The sequence below is a fragment of the Protopterus annectens genome, chromosome 12.part0 (assembly GCF_019279795.1).
Source record: "Protopterus annectens isolate FY-2018-M chromosome 12.part0, PAN1.0, whole genome shotgun sequence".
NCBI lineage: Eukaryota > Metazoa > Chordata > Ceratodontiformes > Protopteridae > Protopterus > Protopterus annectens.
In genome coordinates, this window is record NC_056746.1 from 1,369,592,459 (window position 1) to 1,369,611,356 (window position 18,898).

The 18,898-nt window shown below is 39.0% G+C and overlaps 1 protein-coding gene across 1 annotated transcript in view; it reads right to left on the reverse strand.

Moving 5' to 3' along the window:
• Nucleotides 1–18,898, reverse strand: part of RSPO4 (R-spondin 4) — a 922,830-nt gene that overhangs the window by 357,983 nt on the left and 545,949 nt on the right. The window contains exon 4 of the mRNA XM_044090426.1: nucleotides 4,340–4,525. Within this exon, the coding sequence (XP_043946361.1) occupies nucleotides 4,340–4,525 (186 nt within the window). The remainder of the gene's footprint in view (nucleotides 1–4,339; nucleotides 4,526–18,898) is intronic.

Sequence of the window (18,898 nt, forward strand, 5' to 3'; positions counted from 1 at the left end):
TACCTTTTCTCTTCATTCTGCTCCATGAGACCCACAATCCAGCCCTCGTAAGTAACTATGCAGTGTATAGCAACTCACAATGCCGAACAAATATCTGAAGTGCCTGTTCTTGTACCTAACTATTATAATGAATTCATCTTGATTCATTGTACCACTTGCTTATTCCAGCACCGGTTCTGGTACTTGCATTACTTCTTAGCTTTTTGTACATGAGAAGTCTTATGGCATAAATATATCACTTCTTGAATTGCTGTATTGTGTTTGCAAAGTCTTGGGCTACCAGTGCTGTGCTAGATAGCACATGTATCACTTTAGAATTATCCTCCCATTACTGTTTGTGGGACACCCGTGCATACATTATGTGTTGTCTTTACCTGTGATGATACTTTGTATCATTTTAGACTTGTTAAACAGTTAACAAGTTTTGTAGCATATATTGACACTGTTATTCCCTTGTTTCAGCCGTTGCTAAATCTGTATGCCCCTTAAAGCTCTGCATGTTGTGTCACCGTTTAACATCTGCTTGCAACAAATTTTTCACTCTTATAATTGTATTGTTACTACCATTTGAGTTTCTTGTTATGCAGTTCTTTTTAACATCTGTTTTATTTACTAAAGACTTTGTTAACTAGGGAAGTGATCTGTTTGGACCATTTTCAGACATGACCCATGTGTATGACTTATGTAATATCAGTGCCCGGCAACCCAGGTCATGGCTGAAAAGTGTTCATGGCCTATACCCCTCCATTCTGATTAACAAACAAGTAAACACATACATACATACATAAACAAGCTGATGAAATCTAAAACTTCTTGCTCTTTGGGTTCAGATAATCAAACATGAAAGTTTTATCAATCGTCCTTCCACTTCTCTATCGATACTGATCAGAATACTTATCTACTGTGCTATTTATAAAGGTAAGATCCATAGCATATGGAAAGAAGTCTGTCTAATTCCTTTGCATAATGGCAGAAACTCAGTTGAAACAAGCAAATTCAGGTCCATAGCTATTCTAAATGTCTGGGCAAAATATGTTAGAAAAGGTAGTGTACCTACAACTGATTAAATCCATAAATACGGCATCTGTGGCTACACTTTCCCAGCATGGTTTCTCCATGGGATGCTCACTGAATGCAGCTCTGCAAATTCTGACAGATTATAGTAGAAACCAGCTTAAAAAATAGGACTCAAAGACCCTTGATAAAATCCACCACTCCTGTCTCCTTCACAGAATGACTGTATTACTAGTACAGTACTAAAGGCATAGGATAGGGTAGGTTCTTCAGTTATTTATCAGACAGAGCTCACAATCAGAAAACTGCCCTGATTACAAAACTCTTGGCCCCTTAGATTACGTACTTGATCGCCTTCTTTTGTGTCTGCAAAAAATTATCCCAACAATGTCAATCACCAAAAACTATCCAGTACATAAAGCACACTGCCATCATTTGTATCTTGCCTTCCCCACCATCTAAACAGGCATAATTCCAAGCTGGATTTGTTCATCTTGAGGCATGGTGGCCCACTGTCAGAGATGGATACATACACAGCGGAGGGGGGGGGGTCATACTTGAGTGTCACTGTAGGGTACACAGTCTGCTCCTGCAGCTTTAGGATAATCTTTCTCTACACCACCCCATGTTGTGGATGGAGTCACCTGCCAGCCTTCAAGGGTAAGACACCAAACCAGCAGACTCTGTCAGGTCTCATTCCCACAGTAGCACAACATTCCTGCCACTGTGGCCTCTAGCTCTGCCACATCAAGCCAGTGCAATGGCCACAGATTACACTCACATAGTAGCACTCCCCTCCTAATCACAGCTCCATAGTGCTATCCTCTCCCTGTCACTGGAAGACAATGTTTCTGACACAGAGTACTCCTTGCCAAATGTTATCCATCTCTGGTGACACAGACACCCATCCACAGTGTGGTGTTGGCCAGGTATCATTGTGTCCCTTTGCATTTGTACAAATAATGATGACTCTGATCCATTCCACCCTCCCAGCATAGTCTTTAATTAACACTGCATGTATTAGTTTTGTAACACTGCACTGCCATAGTGTGTTCATCTTTGACCCCCCACACACACAACTGGTCTGGATGTCTCTGGTTACAGTGTGCTGCCACATACTCTGTTTGTGGGAGGTGTGGCTGCTACTTGGTCTGTCTCTGTCTCACTGTTATTGTTGGGTGAGGTTGGCATGTTGGATATCACAGATGAGTCCAGGTGTTCCATGAATGGTTGATCTGCATGACTCATTGTAATGATGGTCTGCAGCCTGCAGCATGATGTGAACATCTTTCAGGCTATGTCAGGGGCATGCTACAGTGCTGTCCCCCACCTCAGTGATGTATCTGGGCAGTGGAACTGAGCCTTCTGCAGGCTGAACACATGCTATATGGTTCTGGGTTATGTGTAGTCATTGTACTGTAGTCCAGGCATGCTGTGTGGATTCTGCCAAGGCATTGTTAGCCACTGATCCAGTGGATATTGCTGTGTGGATTCTGCCCAGGCATTGTTAGCCACTACTCCAGTGGATATCTGATATTAAAAGAAAAACAGTATAAACCTATGGAGAGAGGGGATATTTATGCACACTATATTTAGCTCTGTATATGTCTCATTAGCACAGTGTATGTACTTATCAACTAGGAAGGTCTGTGGAATTTCTCTTCACAGTTACTGGTGACATAGTTGACTTTTATGTCAAATGTATTTATCATAGATACTGACAGGAAGCTCTGCAGGCACATTGATTATCAATTACTGTGTGCTACACACCACCTGGTAGTCATTCCTGCTGACATGATGCAGTCCATGGATACGAGGTATGTCTTTTATTGTCACCTGCATGTTTTTAATCTATAGTGCCCATTACTCTGAGGAAGCTGGCAGTTTCATAGAACTCACTGATGCGGGTGTCTCTCTCTACTGGTGTGCTGGACAATCAGATATGCTCTTCCACACGTGGAAGTAGCACATGAAGGAATGTGCTAAGCATTCTGCAGGTTAGCTCCTGTAATATGTCCAGTGTGTGCTCTTTGTCTGTGGAAAGTTCTGGTAACTACAATTAGAATAGTATGTGCTGCACATACCATAATACCCACAAATATATTAAGTCGATGCATTCCCCTTGATCATGTTTGTGACAATACATGTCAGCCAAAGCCCATATAATATTACTGTCCACTCAAAATCCATCTGTCAGCTTATGGTGAGTTAGCTAGTGGCAAGTTAGGTATTACCTTTACCATCTTTGTTTACTTCACCTTCTGTCAAATCACTTTACTGGGCAAGAGGTAGCAGTGCTTACAGACAATAGCCATTGCTGCAAGAATACGGCAGTTATTATGAGAATTTTTGTTTGTTTCTTGCGTATTGTTTGTTGCATATTTCAGTGAGTTTTTAGCTCTTACAGTGATGGCCATCTTACTGTGTACCTAGCACTGCATTCATCAGTGAATCACAACATGCTTTCAGAGGCTCTATCTGTATCTTATTAGACATGCACCTTCATCTGCATGCCATTATATAGCTATTTCCATATGACTATTCCCACATTGTTTTTCTCAGTACTAGATAGCAGTCATAGGTAATATGAATCATAACATGCCTGACTGTGGCCACTTCATGGAACAGCTCATTGATCACTGTGTGAGTTGCCTATGAACATTCATCATGCCCTATCTTCAGTTTTATGCTGGAATTAAAACATCAGTACACAAGTTACACTATGTGGATAACTAATCTATTCGTGTGCACGTGTGTGTGTGTGTGTGTGTGTGTGTGTGTGTGTGTGTGTGTGTGTGTGCGCTCGCGCATGTGCACGTGTGCACGAGTGTGTGTGTGTGTGTGTGTGTGTGTGTGTGTGTGTGTGTGTGTGTGTGTATGTGTGTGTGTGTCTGGGTGTGGGCACGTGTGTGACACAAAATCCACCTTCTTAGAATCCAGCTATTTCAGTCTTAATGTGAAACTCCTACCACATTCAAGAAATTCTACATAAGATTTTAAATGAATACTATCTTCTGAGCAGAAATGCTATGCTTTTCTTAACGCTCATCTTTAAACATGTTCATCATTTCCCTTAAAACAACCCCCCATGCAAGCATTTTAGTTTCAGTTTCTGTAATAAGCCCCACGTAGCAGCTAGTATAAACCTCATTTACAGTCAGCATTTTACGAGTTTGGGGAGATTATACAGTTATCTGCAATGCTGATTTACATATCATGTGTGTGACATGATTTTGTTTTGTTTTTCTCTTTTTCTAACTCATTTCATTTTATTTCTTTTTTTCTACTTCCAGTACATTGCATGCAGGGCTCTTCTGTATCTCACCTCCAGGACAAAACCTCCGCATCCGACATTTCCTCTCCTCAGACACAGGTGGGCAGGGTAAATTCTCTTCTGCTGGTTTTCTGATGATTTGTCTTGTTCTTTTCTCTAGTCCCCACTTGAAACCACATGTTTTATTACTTCTAATACATAAACTCCACTCTGTCCAAGGACTTAGATCGCATTCTTCTGCAGGACACAAACAAAAAACAATGTTATTTTGTTTCTTTACTGAACACTTTATGAGCTATCCCGCACATTGCAATCTTCAGATGCACAGAAATATATTTGGGCAGTAATCTGCCATGCACAAAACATGGTACCCCACTTCCATTATTTACTTCCTTGTATTTTGTAAAAAAAAAAAAAAGGTAAAAATCACTAGAAAACAATGCTTACTGTCTAAGATGGCACTAAAGCACCATATGATTCAATTACTCACCCGGAACTACACAGTGAGGCGATGAAGATCCATATATCCATTCATTCTCCAATACCGAATTTATCCTATTTAGGGTGATGAACACCCAGGGTTTGTCTGGGGAAGCAGCTAGTATAAGGCAAAGAGCCAGTCCTGGACAATATAGCAATTGATAGCAGTACATGCATGCAAGGATAAACACAATACACCCATGCGTGCATGTATGCAAACACACACACACACTCACACACACAAACACACACACACACACACACACACACACACACACACACACACACACACACACATTCACACACACAATTTTGAGCATCTCTAGTTCACTTAATGTCATCTCATTGAGATGAGGGAGAGAAAAGAAGCAATTGGTAAAAATCATGGCTGACATACACAATCCACACAGATGGCAACACAGTCTATAAGTTAATTAGAAAACTGCTAGCGGAAGGCTTCTCTTGTAAGTGATATACAGCTCTGCCACTTGTACAGCTGGAGACTGTGTAAATCAAATCCAGGGATGTGAGATGCTTATCTTAACTGAGCTGCCCTACACAGCAGTGAGTATGTACAATTTGAAAGAATGACTGCCGATCGTTATGGTGTCACTTTTACTTCAAAAACAGCTCTCATTCTTCTTCTGTCCATGTGCCCAAGTAAAGCATTGAGCGTCAAAGTATATATAACTGCTACTCAGTAAAAGATAACATTGTCCACCACCCCATAAGTGTGCCACTGATTCACACTTTATACAGTTATATACTGAAAATATGATGGCAGTCTGGTTTATTCTTATTTGCATCTTGCACTATAGATGTAGAAAAACCCATTCTGAACTCTTTATATATTTTAATTCTTATACAAATTCTCTGTATGATGACTAACTCTATTTCATTTCAACAAAATTAAGCACATTACTTTACAGATTTAGTAACAGTAACATGTTAAGTACTATTCTATTCCCACAAATGGACAAAATATGGTTACACAGCTCCGATAGTGATATACATTTTGCAGCCTCCGATATGCATTATTTTTGCAAGTTTGTCACGTCTCTACACATGAAAGCCTATGCTGACCATCATAAATCTGTGTACGCAGGATGGCAGTTAGTTCAGAGGACTGAACCTGTAAATACCCAACATATGTTTTATGTGGCCCTGGGTTTGATTCCCAAAGCTTTCATTTTGCTACTGTGAAACTTTTGACAAGTCAGTTAATCAGACAGTGCTGCTGGGCTGAAAAAGGTCCATGTGGATCAGTACTCTGCCTGAGGTAAGCATAAATACAGAAAATACTCAACTCACCCAGGTTTTGCAGATTATATTTTCATTAAATAACATAACTTCCAAAAACATCACATTACCCCCACTACAGGTATCAGAATTAACAAACTAACCAGCAAACCAAGGAAACAAATAAAAACCTGGAGGTTTGTACCAGGTAAAATTTTACAAAGCTAATTCTTCAGACAACATGGTGGCTGATTCTTTTTGTTTTTTTAAGGTGACTGATTAAAAGCAAGACTCCCAAATAGACAATGAGGCTACACATTCTCCCACTGCGTGACTGAAAGCTTATTAAAGAAATATGTTTTGGGGGACCCCATATGAGCTCCTGTGCAGAAGCTGTCTAGTTATGGCGTTGCTACTTATTATACTCATCTGCAGTGTTGCTCTACCTTACACTAGGAATCATATATATAGGGAATCTCCAAACCCTGGATCCCACACAGTTTGGTTTTGTGAAGGGTAGATCATCCCTGCTCAACTTGGCCAACTTCTTTCAGTCAGTCACCAGAGCTGTGGATGAAGGCAAGGTGATTCACACAGCCTACCTTGATCTGGCCAAGGCCTTTGATACCATTCCCCACTCAGGAATCATAGAAAAACTCACTAAGCTAGGCATCACCCCCTATATCACTAGGTGGTTTGCAAACTGGCTCACAGGTAGAACCCACAGTGTGAAAGTAGCTGACTCCAAGTCAGACGGCAGACCAGTCACGAGTGGAGTCCCACAGGGTTCAGTCCTAGATTCTCTCCTGTTTGGTATCTACTTCTCTGAAGTCCACGCTAACACGAAGGGGACTCTGGCTGACAAAGTTCACAGATGATTGCAAGTTGGGGCCGATTATTAACTCCTTATGTGATGTTGACATCCTACAGAAAGGCCTCACTGAGACCAGCGACTGGTGTCAGAACCATGGCCTTAAGCTCAATGCCAAAAAATGTGTTGTCATCCCCTTTGGTAAAAATCCAGTTCTCATGAATTACCACATTGATGGTAGTCCACTGAACACAGAAGGTGTTATAAGAGATCTGGGAACACAAGTTGACAGCAACCTCTTTTTTGACCACCACATTGCCACTGTGGTCAGAAAGTCCTTCTATGTGGCACATCTCATTACTAAGCGTTTTGCATCCAGGAAGAAAGAGGTCATTGTCTCCCTCTACTCTTCCCTCATTAGGCCAGTCATTGAGTACAATACCCCATTTGGCATGTACCTCACTAAACACCAGCAACAACTGGAGAGGTCCCAAAAGTACCTCACAAAATGGATCCTAGGCCTTAAGAATTTGTCCTATATGGACAGACGAAAAAAACTCCAACTATTCTCTGTCTCATATCACCTACTTAGAGGCGATCTCTGCTTGACTTACATAGCCATGTCTGACGCAACTCTGTTAGAAATGCTACAGCGAAAGAAATCCCAATCCCTCCACACCACATGCTCCAGAGACTTCAACCTCATTACCACAATCAACAGAACATGCTGGAGGGACAGGTTCTTAACCCAGAGACTGCCCATAATATGAAATAGACTTCCCATGCATGTCAAGCAGAGCACCTCAATATCCCTCTTCAAGAGAGATCTTGATAAGTGGATGGGAAATAGAAAATTCTCCCTGGCGATCACTCCAGTGGCTTTACTCGACAGAGGCACTGGGAACTAAGGTTGGGTTGTAACTATGCCAGGGTAATCCTATGGGCTAGGCTTGTAAAGGCTCCAGGGCCATTAGCATAGTACACACCTATGAACCTATGAACCTATATATCCCCACACCAAAAATAAATTTTCAGTGCCATGTGCTCAAATCTTTGTCCAGTTTATCAAAATTCAGAATAAACCTGACTCTGCACTGAATAGCCTGCTTCCATTCTTCAGCTTTTCTTGATAATGTTACTCTACCTGGTTTTCCAGCAGATAAACTTACAACCTGGTTATTACTTAGAGTGGTATGGCTGAGAATGTGATCTGTGATCCATGCATCTCACTGCTCTACTGGTCTCTATAAAACCACGTGCTGAAGCTCCATCTGTGCTTTAAATACTTCTGCCTAAGCACCACGCTTTCTGTTAGCCATGGAGTGAGTCTGATGGTGTTTTCTGCACATATGCACCTGCTAGATCTTTTTAAATTCCAGTCCCAGCTCTCCTTCAAGTGCAAGCAAGCTGCTTCTTCCTCTGTGAAATAGGTTTCCATCTAAGCTGTGATGCCTGCCTTGTCTACTTTTATTCAAATGGAAGGTTAATGCAAACATCAGTGCTGCTGCACAGAGGAGTAAAGCCCTGACTATGACCCAGAGGACCCAAGATCAGTTAGTGGCTTTGGTGGGGGAGGGTTGGAGTACTTGGGGTAGGGTTGGAATACTCTGGCAGGGGGGGGGGGGTTGGAGTGAGTGGTGTTATGCTGGCTCACCCATCCTGGGGGGGGCATGGATAGTGGTCCTGATCTGCTGATTCTTCATGTCCAGGGGGGTGCTTGTACTTTCACTATGGCTATAGGAATCGGAGATGCAGTTGTACGGAGGAGGTGTGTGAAGTAAGCACACGCATGTGCCATGGAGAGATTCTAAGATGCCCCTGCAATGATGCAGGTGCCATCAGCCCCAAGGGGAGGAGTAAGGGGCATTAAAGTGAAAACTCAAATGACTGCATGCATAAGTTTGTATCTTACTGGCTCTCACCTATGGGGTAAGGATGACCAGCTGACCACTAAAGCCTGATGGTCTGCAGAAATCAGAGAAAAAAGTGAAGATTAGGGTGTGCTCTGAGATGGGTCTCTCCACAGATTGTGTTCACCATTAATGATATTAGTTTACTGCCTCTGCCTTCATGTTCTTCCCTGCTGCTTTACTTTCTGAATCATTTACAGAAGGAACGGCACTACATCCAAGCAGGATGCTCATTATGATAGAAGTATGTAAAAGTTGGTGACTGAAGATTCGGCCTTGTTTAAACTGTCATATCTGGCACTGTTACAAATAACTACAGTAGAGAGTCGATTATCTGAAATGTCAATTATCTAAATGCAGCCATCCAAAGTTTTTGGGGAGGAAGAAATTATAAAGTGTGAATATTTAAACAGTATACGTATTTGCCTGGCTATGTTTTTTGAGTTTGTTGCCTGCTTATGTGTGAAAAATATTCTTTATTGTCCACTGGGATTGCTGAATGGTTGAAAAGTGTATTCCCTGCATGCAGAAAAAATAAGATTTTTAGAAGTTTTTTTCTCAAGTTCAATTTGATTATCCAAACTACCTTAGGTCCCAATTTGTTTGGATAATCGACTCTCTACTGTAATTGATTACCTGTGACATATATGTTTATAGTCTCATGCCTACCCACTATAAAGCCCAACTGTGCTCCTGCTGATTAAAACAGTTGTTAAAACAACATTGGTTTTGTCTAAATGACATCAACAAAATAATCAAGTGCAGATAAGCAGAGTGATCATTTGTTAAGCACGATACCCGAATCGTACATATATTCATAAGCAGAGTGATCATTTGTTAAGCACTATACCCGAATCGTACATATATTCATAAGCAGAGTGATCATTTGTTAAGCACTATACCCGAATCGTACATATATTCATAAGCAGAGTGATCGTTTGTTAAGCACTATACCCGAATCGTACATATATTCATAAGCAGAGTGATCATTTGTTAACCACTATACCTGAATCGTACATATATTCATAAGCAGAGTGATCATTTGTTAACCACGATACCCGAATCATACATATATTCATAAGCAGAGTGATCATTTGTTAAGCACTATACCCGAATCGTACATATATTCATAAGCAGAGTGATCATTTGTTAACCACGATACCCGAATCATACATATATTCATAAGCAGAGTGATCATTTGTTAAGCACTATACCCGAATCGTACATATATTCATAAGCAGAGTGATCATTTGTTAAGCACTATACCCGAATCGTACATATATTCATAAGCAGAGTGATCATTTGTTAACCACGATACCCGAATCATACATATATTCATAAGCAGAGTGATCATTTGTTAAGCACTATACCCGAATCGTACATATATTCATAAGAAGAGTGATCATTTGTTAAGCACTATACCCGAATCGTACATATATTCATAAGCAGAGTGATCATTTGTTAACCACTATACCCGAATCATACATATATTCATATGTATATATTCCTTTTTTAACTAAAAACTTTGAACGGATAAACGAGCATATCTGTGTTGTTAGCGCTGACTATAACACACCATGAAATCAATGTTTAAGCTTCTGTATTTCCTTTCTATTTGTAAGAGCATTTTGAATAAATTGCTCACTTCTATAAGTCAGCATGACATGAACTAGATAAGAACTCCCTGACATAAGCGTTTGATGTAAAATAAAGTGCAGTCAGATGTACAGCTCTGCCTGTCAAACTCTAATAACTGTATTACTATTGTACAACAAACTAGCTACTCTACAAATGTAAAAAGTGCCAAATCAAACTCCTTTACAATAACAAAGCACACAGAATCGAAAAAACAATCAACTTTTTATTTAGCACTTTTGTCATATATAAATTGACTTTTTTTCATGTTTAATTTCTCCAAGTCTTTTGGGTTTCTAATACCATGATGGGAATGGACCCCATTATTTATTTTTATTTATTTATTTATTTATTTATTTATTTATTTATATTTGTTGACCGGGAGTGTCCGACTGGACGTAGGTCCATTTTCAGTGGAGGTACAGGGAGAAAAGCTCCACAGTTAAAATAAACAGACAGTAGTTACATTGGATTACATAGCGATTAACAATTTACATAGCAATTACTTACAACATATTTACAGATGAAGAACATAGTACATCAGTAGACAACTAGAATCTTTATCTGTGAAGTACATAACAGACATTAACAAATGTTAAAATAAGAAGTTCCTGCTGTATAAGTACTAGACTTACGAGCATCTGAGCTTGCTATAATCAAGGTAGTTAGTGGAGTGGAAAGAAAGGTAGTGGTTGGATGGGGTGGGTGATATTAGAGTGGGAGTTGCAAGGGCATAGCCAGCATGTTTTTAGATGCGCTTTTAGTAAAGTTTTGAAGTGGGTGCATGATGGTACGGAGGTAATTGTGGGTGGGAGGGAGTTCCATAATTTGGATATGGTGCAAGAGAATAGTGCTTCACCAGCAGAGTTATTGGCTTTAGTGGTCTGCAAGTGATTTTTGGCCATTCTTAAGTCAAAGTGCAATTAAAGTTCATGAAATTAGTATTGTTTCTTCACAGCACTCGCAATGTGCCCAGTAATGACTCCTTCTGCAATTCGTACAGTGTTACATGAATTGGTAACATATCTAAATACGATTGTAAATTCTTTTTTAAAAGACAAGGTGCTCCTACAACTATTGGAACTGTCTGGGTATCTTTCTTCCACATGACTCTCATTTCTGCCTGCAGATCAAGGTATTTTATGACTTTATGTCTCTCTGTATGCAAGACACTATAGTCACTAGGTGTGGTGATTTCAATGATCAATGCTACTTTTGTCTTCTTTTCTTGGACCACTATATCTGGTTTTCTAGCATCTATCTTTTGAACTGTTGTTATTGGGTGATCCCATTTGATATAAACTTCATCATTTTCTATGATTCTTAGTGGCTCATGTTTCCAGTGTTTTTCAGCCACTTCAATACCATAATGTTTGCACAATCTCCAGTGTAACAGTCTCGCCACATTATTATACCTTTCAGTACACAGTCCCTCTGCCATTAGTGCGTCGCAACCAGCAACAAGGTGTGTGACTGTTTCCAGTTCAGTTTTACAAAACTTACATATGTCTGTTTCTCCCACATGTTCAATGGACTTTGTAAACCTGCATGTACATAGCCCACTATCTTGGGCTGCCAATATTAACCTTTCATTTCTTGATGTGAATTCACCTCTCCTTAACCATTCCTGCGTTCATTCTTGATCAACATGAGGATCTTCCAGAAGTTTTCTATACTTGCAACTATATTTATGTTTTTTCCACATTTCTTGCCTTCTCATCTGGTCTTTCACCTTATATTCTTTCTTTTGTTTTTTTAGCACATTCAGTTGCTGCCTGACTTTTATCTACTTCTGGTTTGATTTCCATTCCTGCTTGGCATTACTATGCTTCTGCTAAATTAAGCAGAGAAGTCATCTTAGATTTATTCTCCTCATGTTTCAAAACTTTCACTACATTTGGATCCTGTGAGGTCAGCAGATATGTGTGGAGTCCCATGGTTGTAGATCTATACATGTAATCAATTTCAGGGAGGCCCATCCCTCCTTCGGAATGGGGAATATATAATCTTGGTATGTACTGATTTTGATAAATTATCTGTTGAGCATGAAGCATCCTTCTTGTTTTTAATATCCAATATATCCAACACTTTTTGGGGCCAGTCAATCACTCCAAAACTATAAGTTAGGACAGGAAGAGCAAATTGTTTTATGGCTTGGATCTTTTTCCTAGATGTCACTGCTGTTTTCAGAATTAATTTAAGTCTTCTAAAGTACTCCTTACTGAACTTTATTCGCATTTGTTCATGTTTTATTGCTGATCCTTCATCAATTCCCAAGTATTTATACACTCCCTCTTGCTCAGGTTCTTTTATATCACATTATTGTCCCAAACTGATGTTTTCCTGGTGCTGTATCAAGACCAAATGACATTCCAATATCATCTGAAAATGTTTTGACAGCCTGCAGCTGTGCTTTCAGTTGCTCATCTGATGAGCTATACAGTTTTAAATCATCAACAAAGAGAAGATGAGAAGTCATCAGACTTTGTTGTTTTCTAGGAGCAAAATTATAGCTATGACCTAAGCTGTTAAGTAAACAGCTTAATATATTAATGGCAAGGCAGAATAGCAACGGTGGCAGAGAGTCACCCTGGATTATCCCCCTTTGAATTTTTATCCCTGGGATAATAATCTGTCCTTTATCATGGCTTAATTGCAAAGTGATTTCCCACTGTTTCATGGTTACTATCAATCAGTGTAGGGTGAATCTTATACATTTTAAGCACTCTTTATCCATGAATCTGGGATAATTTCAAATGCTTTTTTGTAGTCAGTCCATGCCATACTTAGATTCTTCCCCTTCTTACAGTTCTCCACTATAACTTTAACAACAAATGACCCTTTGCTCCACATGACTTTCTTTTTATTGCCCTTTTGTTCTACTGCCATAATTGAGTTTTCTTCTAAATAATTATAAACTCTGTCGGCATAAATTCTTGTGTATAGTTTATACGTGATCGGAAGACAAGTTATTGGTCTATAATTTTTAAGGTAGCTTGCAGGTTCACTCTTAAGTAAGAGCATTGTTTTTCCTGTTGTTAACCAGGTTGGTGTCTGTTCTGGGTGCACATATAAATAGTTCTTACTCATGGCTAAATCCTCATGCAAAGATGTTAATACTTTAAGCCAAAAGTTATGTACTGCATCTGGGCCTGAGGTTTTCCAGTTAGAGGCTTTTCTCAACTTTATTTCAATCTCTCTGGCTGTTATTTCATCCCATTTCATATCCTGTACCTTTAAACTTCTTATTCTTTCTTTTACTTCTTCTATCCATTTAGCATCTTTGTTATGTTCCACAGGATCTTCATAGATACTTCTCCAAAATGTATCTCTTCCTCTTTTTTGGCGGTCTTTCAATTCCTTTTACCTTATTTCCCAATTCTCTATAAAACTTTTTGGGTCATCAATAAATTGCTTATTTTGTACTTTTCCATTATATTTATCTTTGTATCTTCTAAATCTTTATGCCTGTTTTGAAATTTTTAGTTTGTTATCTTCAATAGTGCATAATAGATCCTGGTTTGTTCTAACACTGCACATTTTTTTTATCACATCTATCGTTCTTAGTATTTTTGTTGATCTGTTCCCTCTTCTATAACCTTCTAACAATGACACTTTTTGTCTTAGCTGCTTTATAGTTTTCTCTATTCGATATTTCCATGATGGTATTCGCTTTCGCCCCCTCTTTTCCCTCGCTACCCTGTGCTCCTGTGGTAGAACTTTATCAGTTATTAATTTAACAGCACAGTAATATATCCTGTTTAACTCTGTTATATCACATGGATCTCTATGGACAGTCCTAATTACTGTGTTCATTTGTTTTATCAGGCTTCTTACTTTGGGGGTTTTATTGACCTTCTGCAGTCTATTTCTTTCATTGATTTTAATGTATCTATCAATGTCCATTAAATTAAGCAACTCTTCCCTTAGTTCATTTTCTTCCAGACTAAGAGCACATCCTTTGTTTTCCACTTCCTGTGGGCATTCTATAGAGAGTTCTATATCATCTTCCTGTGGCACATTCTCTTCAATTTCATCCTGTGTCATCTGTTGCTCTGTCATATGGGAACTCACTGGCCTATCACTCCTCAACACTGACTGCATCAGAGTTTCCACAGTTTCCTGTTCCTTTCCTTGTTGTCTAGCTTCAAGTGAACGTTTATACTGGTTTCCTGTGGAAGGATCCAAAATATCTTGATATGGCACCTGACCAGTTGCTTCCTGTTCCACTGGTTTCCTCTTAATTTAGACATCCATTGCTCTGTCCTGTTGTGGTGCTTTCTGAATTAGATTTTCTGCACTGAATCCTTCACTTTGCAGCTGCTCCATAACCTCAATTTCTATTTCTTTGACTTCTCCATTACTGATCTCTTTTTCTACTTTTCCTCTTAGTCTTCTTATTTTTTGTATTGTAAAGTTTTCCATGTCTGGATTCCTCTGCCTGTATTTTTCTTCAAATATCTTTGGTGCTGCTCTTTTCGTATTGGTTAATTTTGCTTTTTCCTTTGCATAAATATTACACCATATTAAATCTCTTTTCCTTTCCCATGTCCATATTTCTTCTTCACGTCTCCTGATCTTGCTTTTCCTTATTCTGGGGACTCACTCTATCATGCTGTGATGTAGTCTGTGTTAGACTTTCTACATTAAATCCTTCACTTCACAGGCACTCCATAACTTTAACTTCTATTTCTTTAACTTCTGCTTTACTAATCATCTTTTCTACATTACGTCTTTGTGCTATTAATCTTTTTATTGTGGAATTTTCCATATCTGGATTCCTTTGCCTATATTTTTCTTCAGATATCTTTGGTGCTGCTCTTTTTGTATTGGTTAGTTTTCCTTTCTCCTTTGCATAAATATTACACCATATTAAATCTCTTTTCCTTTCCCATGTCCACATTTCTTCTTCTTTTTTTCTTTGAGGGTCATACTGTGATAATTCACACTCAATTAACTGGTGGTGACATCATCTGGTGACATCATCTACTCACGTTTAACTAATTTTGACATTGTGTGCAAAGGTCTTATTCATGCCTTTTTTAGTACATTTTTCTCAGTATGATATTGTTTATCTGAACTACATAATCATTCAAACTGCAGACGTTAAACATATTATGCAGTGACTGCTTGTTGCTGTTCCAAAACATGCGCATTGATTGGACAAAGCAGTATAATAAAGGAAGTTTTGGCAGCTGGCTATAAAAACAAATAGCTACAGTAACCCTGTCCATATCTCTGTAAAGCAGAGAAACATAAATGCATCTCTAGATGGCTGTAACTGTTAAAATAAATAGTTACTCCTACATTGTTCTCATCTCCAGAAAGCAGAGAAAAACTCAAGTCCAGGCTGCTGCAGCCATTAGAAAAAATAACTACAGCCATCCTACCCTCCTGTCCATAAAGTGGACAAAATATTCTTTGATTATCAAAAGGGTGAAAGCTTGTCTTCCACCCCATAGAAATGAAAAATCTAAAGAAATTGCCCAATATTAAAAAAAGAAAGTACGAAAGACAGAAAGAAAGAAAAATAATTTACCACTGTGACATCAGGAGTACACAGGTGTCCTCATATAAACAGTACAATGCATGTGGACTCCTCAACCATACCCCGCTCCCCTCCCCAAAAAAGAAAGGAATAAAATCTATGTTAAATACATTTATGTATTGTTTTCGGAAGACCTATAAAAGAAAACTGTGTCAACATTAACACATTATGGGAGAGAAAGGAAACAGTAATCTGGGAAACAATGTCTCTTTGCAGTTGACTGGGGCCTTCTGGGCATGGATGCCTGACCATCTGCTAACTATTCTGGGGAATTTTCAGTAGCCAAAACATTAAAAAATAATATATATGTTCAGAGTCTGAAGAATTGCATTTTCTTTAGAGGGAAACAAACTCACACATAATAGATCATGCTGGAGAGACAGCTATGTGTCCCAAAGATTGTCCCTGGAATAGGCTTCCTATCAACATGAAACAGAGCCCTTACCTGACCATCTTCAAGCACAATCTGGACCAGTGGATGGGAAATCACAAATTCACTCCTGGGGTGGTACCCATGTCCCTTGTGGATAGAGTCAGTCTGTAAAAATATTCAAAACCCCACTTGCTGACCCTTGTTATCTTTCCCCTTGGAATAGAAAATTGGGTAAAATCTGGGTAAAACTGGCTAAGCTTGTAAGGAGTCTTGAACCATTAGCCTAGTAACCTCCTATGACCCTATGAAGGGAAAGTACTTCCTCCATTCTGTAAACACGATACAATGTTTCAAGTTACTATTTTGAGCTGTATTAGGTAACCACATTTTTCATTGTTCCCTTTCACTTGGTAGAACATTATCAAAAATTGGATCATAGGGAAAGCTATTTCATTCACTGCCTCCTGAGTTACATAATTGCTTCAGACATATAGAGTGGTTGGCAGCAGTGTTTTTCCCTTTTGTCATAGTACTTACCAGATCTTTTATTTCTCTTATTTGGTTCAGCAATGAAATAAATAGAGGAGTGTTTGTGTTGGTTTTCATTTCTCAACAGCATAGTTTTCCTTGATAAAAAGAGTTTTCCAGTCTTTTTTGTAGCATCAGCATAGTTTCAAAGGTTCATAGGCACTTCTTTGTGGACTCTGTCCAAACATTAGCTAGTACCTTATCACCAGCCAGCATCCCCAACACACACTCACAAAACATTTTGCCTCCTCCCCTCCAGTTACAGCCTGTTCCCACCTCTCTCATCCATGCCCAGCTTCAAAAACTAAAACCATGTACCCCCTCAGCTGACCTCCTTCCAGCTGAATTTCTGCAAATGGCTGCTGGAGTACTTGCTTACCCTATCTCTATCTTAATTAATAGGACCATCACAGAATGTACTGTACCATCTCTTTGGAAGGTCTCTTATATTATACCTCTACATAAAGGAGGCAACTCAACTGAACTTTCTAACTACTGCCCCATCGCTCTACTTTCTCCTTTAGCTAAAATCATGGTGAGATGCATTCACCAGCAACTTCTTGATCACCTCCTCCAAAACAATCTTTTAGCCAACTGCCAGCATGGTTTTAGGCCTTTTCACAGTACTACTACTGCACTTTTATCTTTTTCTGACTCGATTAATAAAAATCGTAACAACAACTTACTCACCTCTGCCCTCTTTCTAGACCTCTCCAAAGCCTTTGATATGGTGAATCATCACTTAATGATAGATACACTTACCACACTTTCAATTGATATTCAGACAGCCAAATGGTTTGAATCCTATCTTAAAAACAGACAACAGGCAGTCCTCTGGGACAACAACCTATCTACTTTACTTCCTATCTCACAGGGAGTCCCACAAGGCTCTATTCTGGGGCCCCTCCTATTTTCTATTTTTATCAATAACCTGCAAACATCTATACCACAAACCACCTGTATTCAATACGCCGACGACTCAACCCTAATCTGTGCTGCAGCAACTTCTGCTGAACTTCAGTCCAACACCCAGAAAGTATTTACCTTAGTGGAAAACTGGTTCTCTAAATGCTGTCTTCTCCTTAACCATAAAAAAATAAAACTTCTACTGTTTACCCCTACCCAGAAGTCTCCTACTATTGACTTCACACTTACATCAAAAATGGCACTGTAATTGTACCAGACCCAACTACTAAACTCTTAGGTATAACTATTGACCATAACCTCAACTTTGACTCACACATAAACTCAACCATCAAATCAGTGAATAGAAAACTAGGATTTCTCTATAGGCTAAAACCATTCCTTACACCTATAGCCAGGGCTACTATGGCCCAAACTCACCTACTCTCCACACTTCTCTATACCTCCCCAATTTTTACAAATCTATCTACAAATAATAAAAACAAGCTGGCCACCGCTTACAATAACATTGCCAGGTTTGCCACTGGGTCCACATTCCATACTCACCACTGTCAAAATCTACATAAACTAGGATGGTTGGAATTTCAAAACCAGCTTCTTTTCCAACAACTAACCATCACCCACAAAATCTTGCATCACCCTACAAATACTCCCATACTCTGTAACTTAATCAACTCCTATAAAAATTTAAGCACCCTTCGCTCAGCCAATAAATTACTAGCCGCTACCCTAAAATTCAATAACAAATCAGGTGATTCTCTGTTTACTAACACTATTGGAATCCATTGGAATAAACTTCCTAGTAATCTCACATCCCTTTCATCTACCCCTCTTTTCAAAAAGCATCTAAATATCTTCCTTAACTCGCAATGGCTGTGTCCATGTACTAAAGCTGGCTGAATCTATTTATATCATAACTAACCTTTTTTTCTACATTTAAACACTGTTGTCAAAAATGTCCTTTTGTCTTCTTCCTTCTATTCTATATACCTAATTTGTAAGTCATTCTCTCATGTCTCTCTTTTTGTTATGTAATGTAAATAAGCTAGACCCGTATGACTTTTCATACCATGTATAACTAAATGTATTTTTTTTAATATCCCTTTATGTCTATATTTACACACGTATATTAAGCTGTATCTATCTGCTGTTGAGCTTTTCT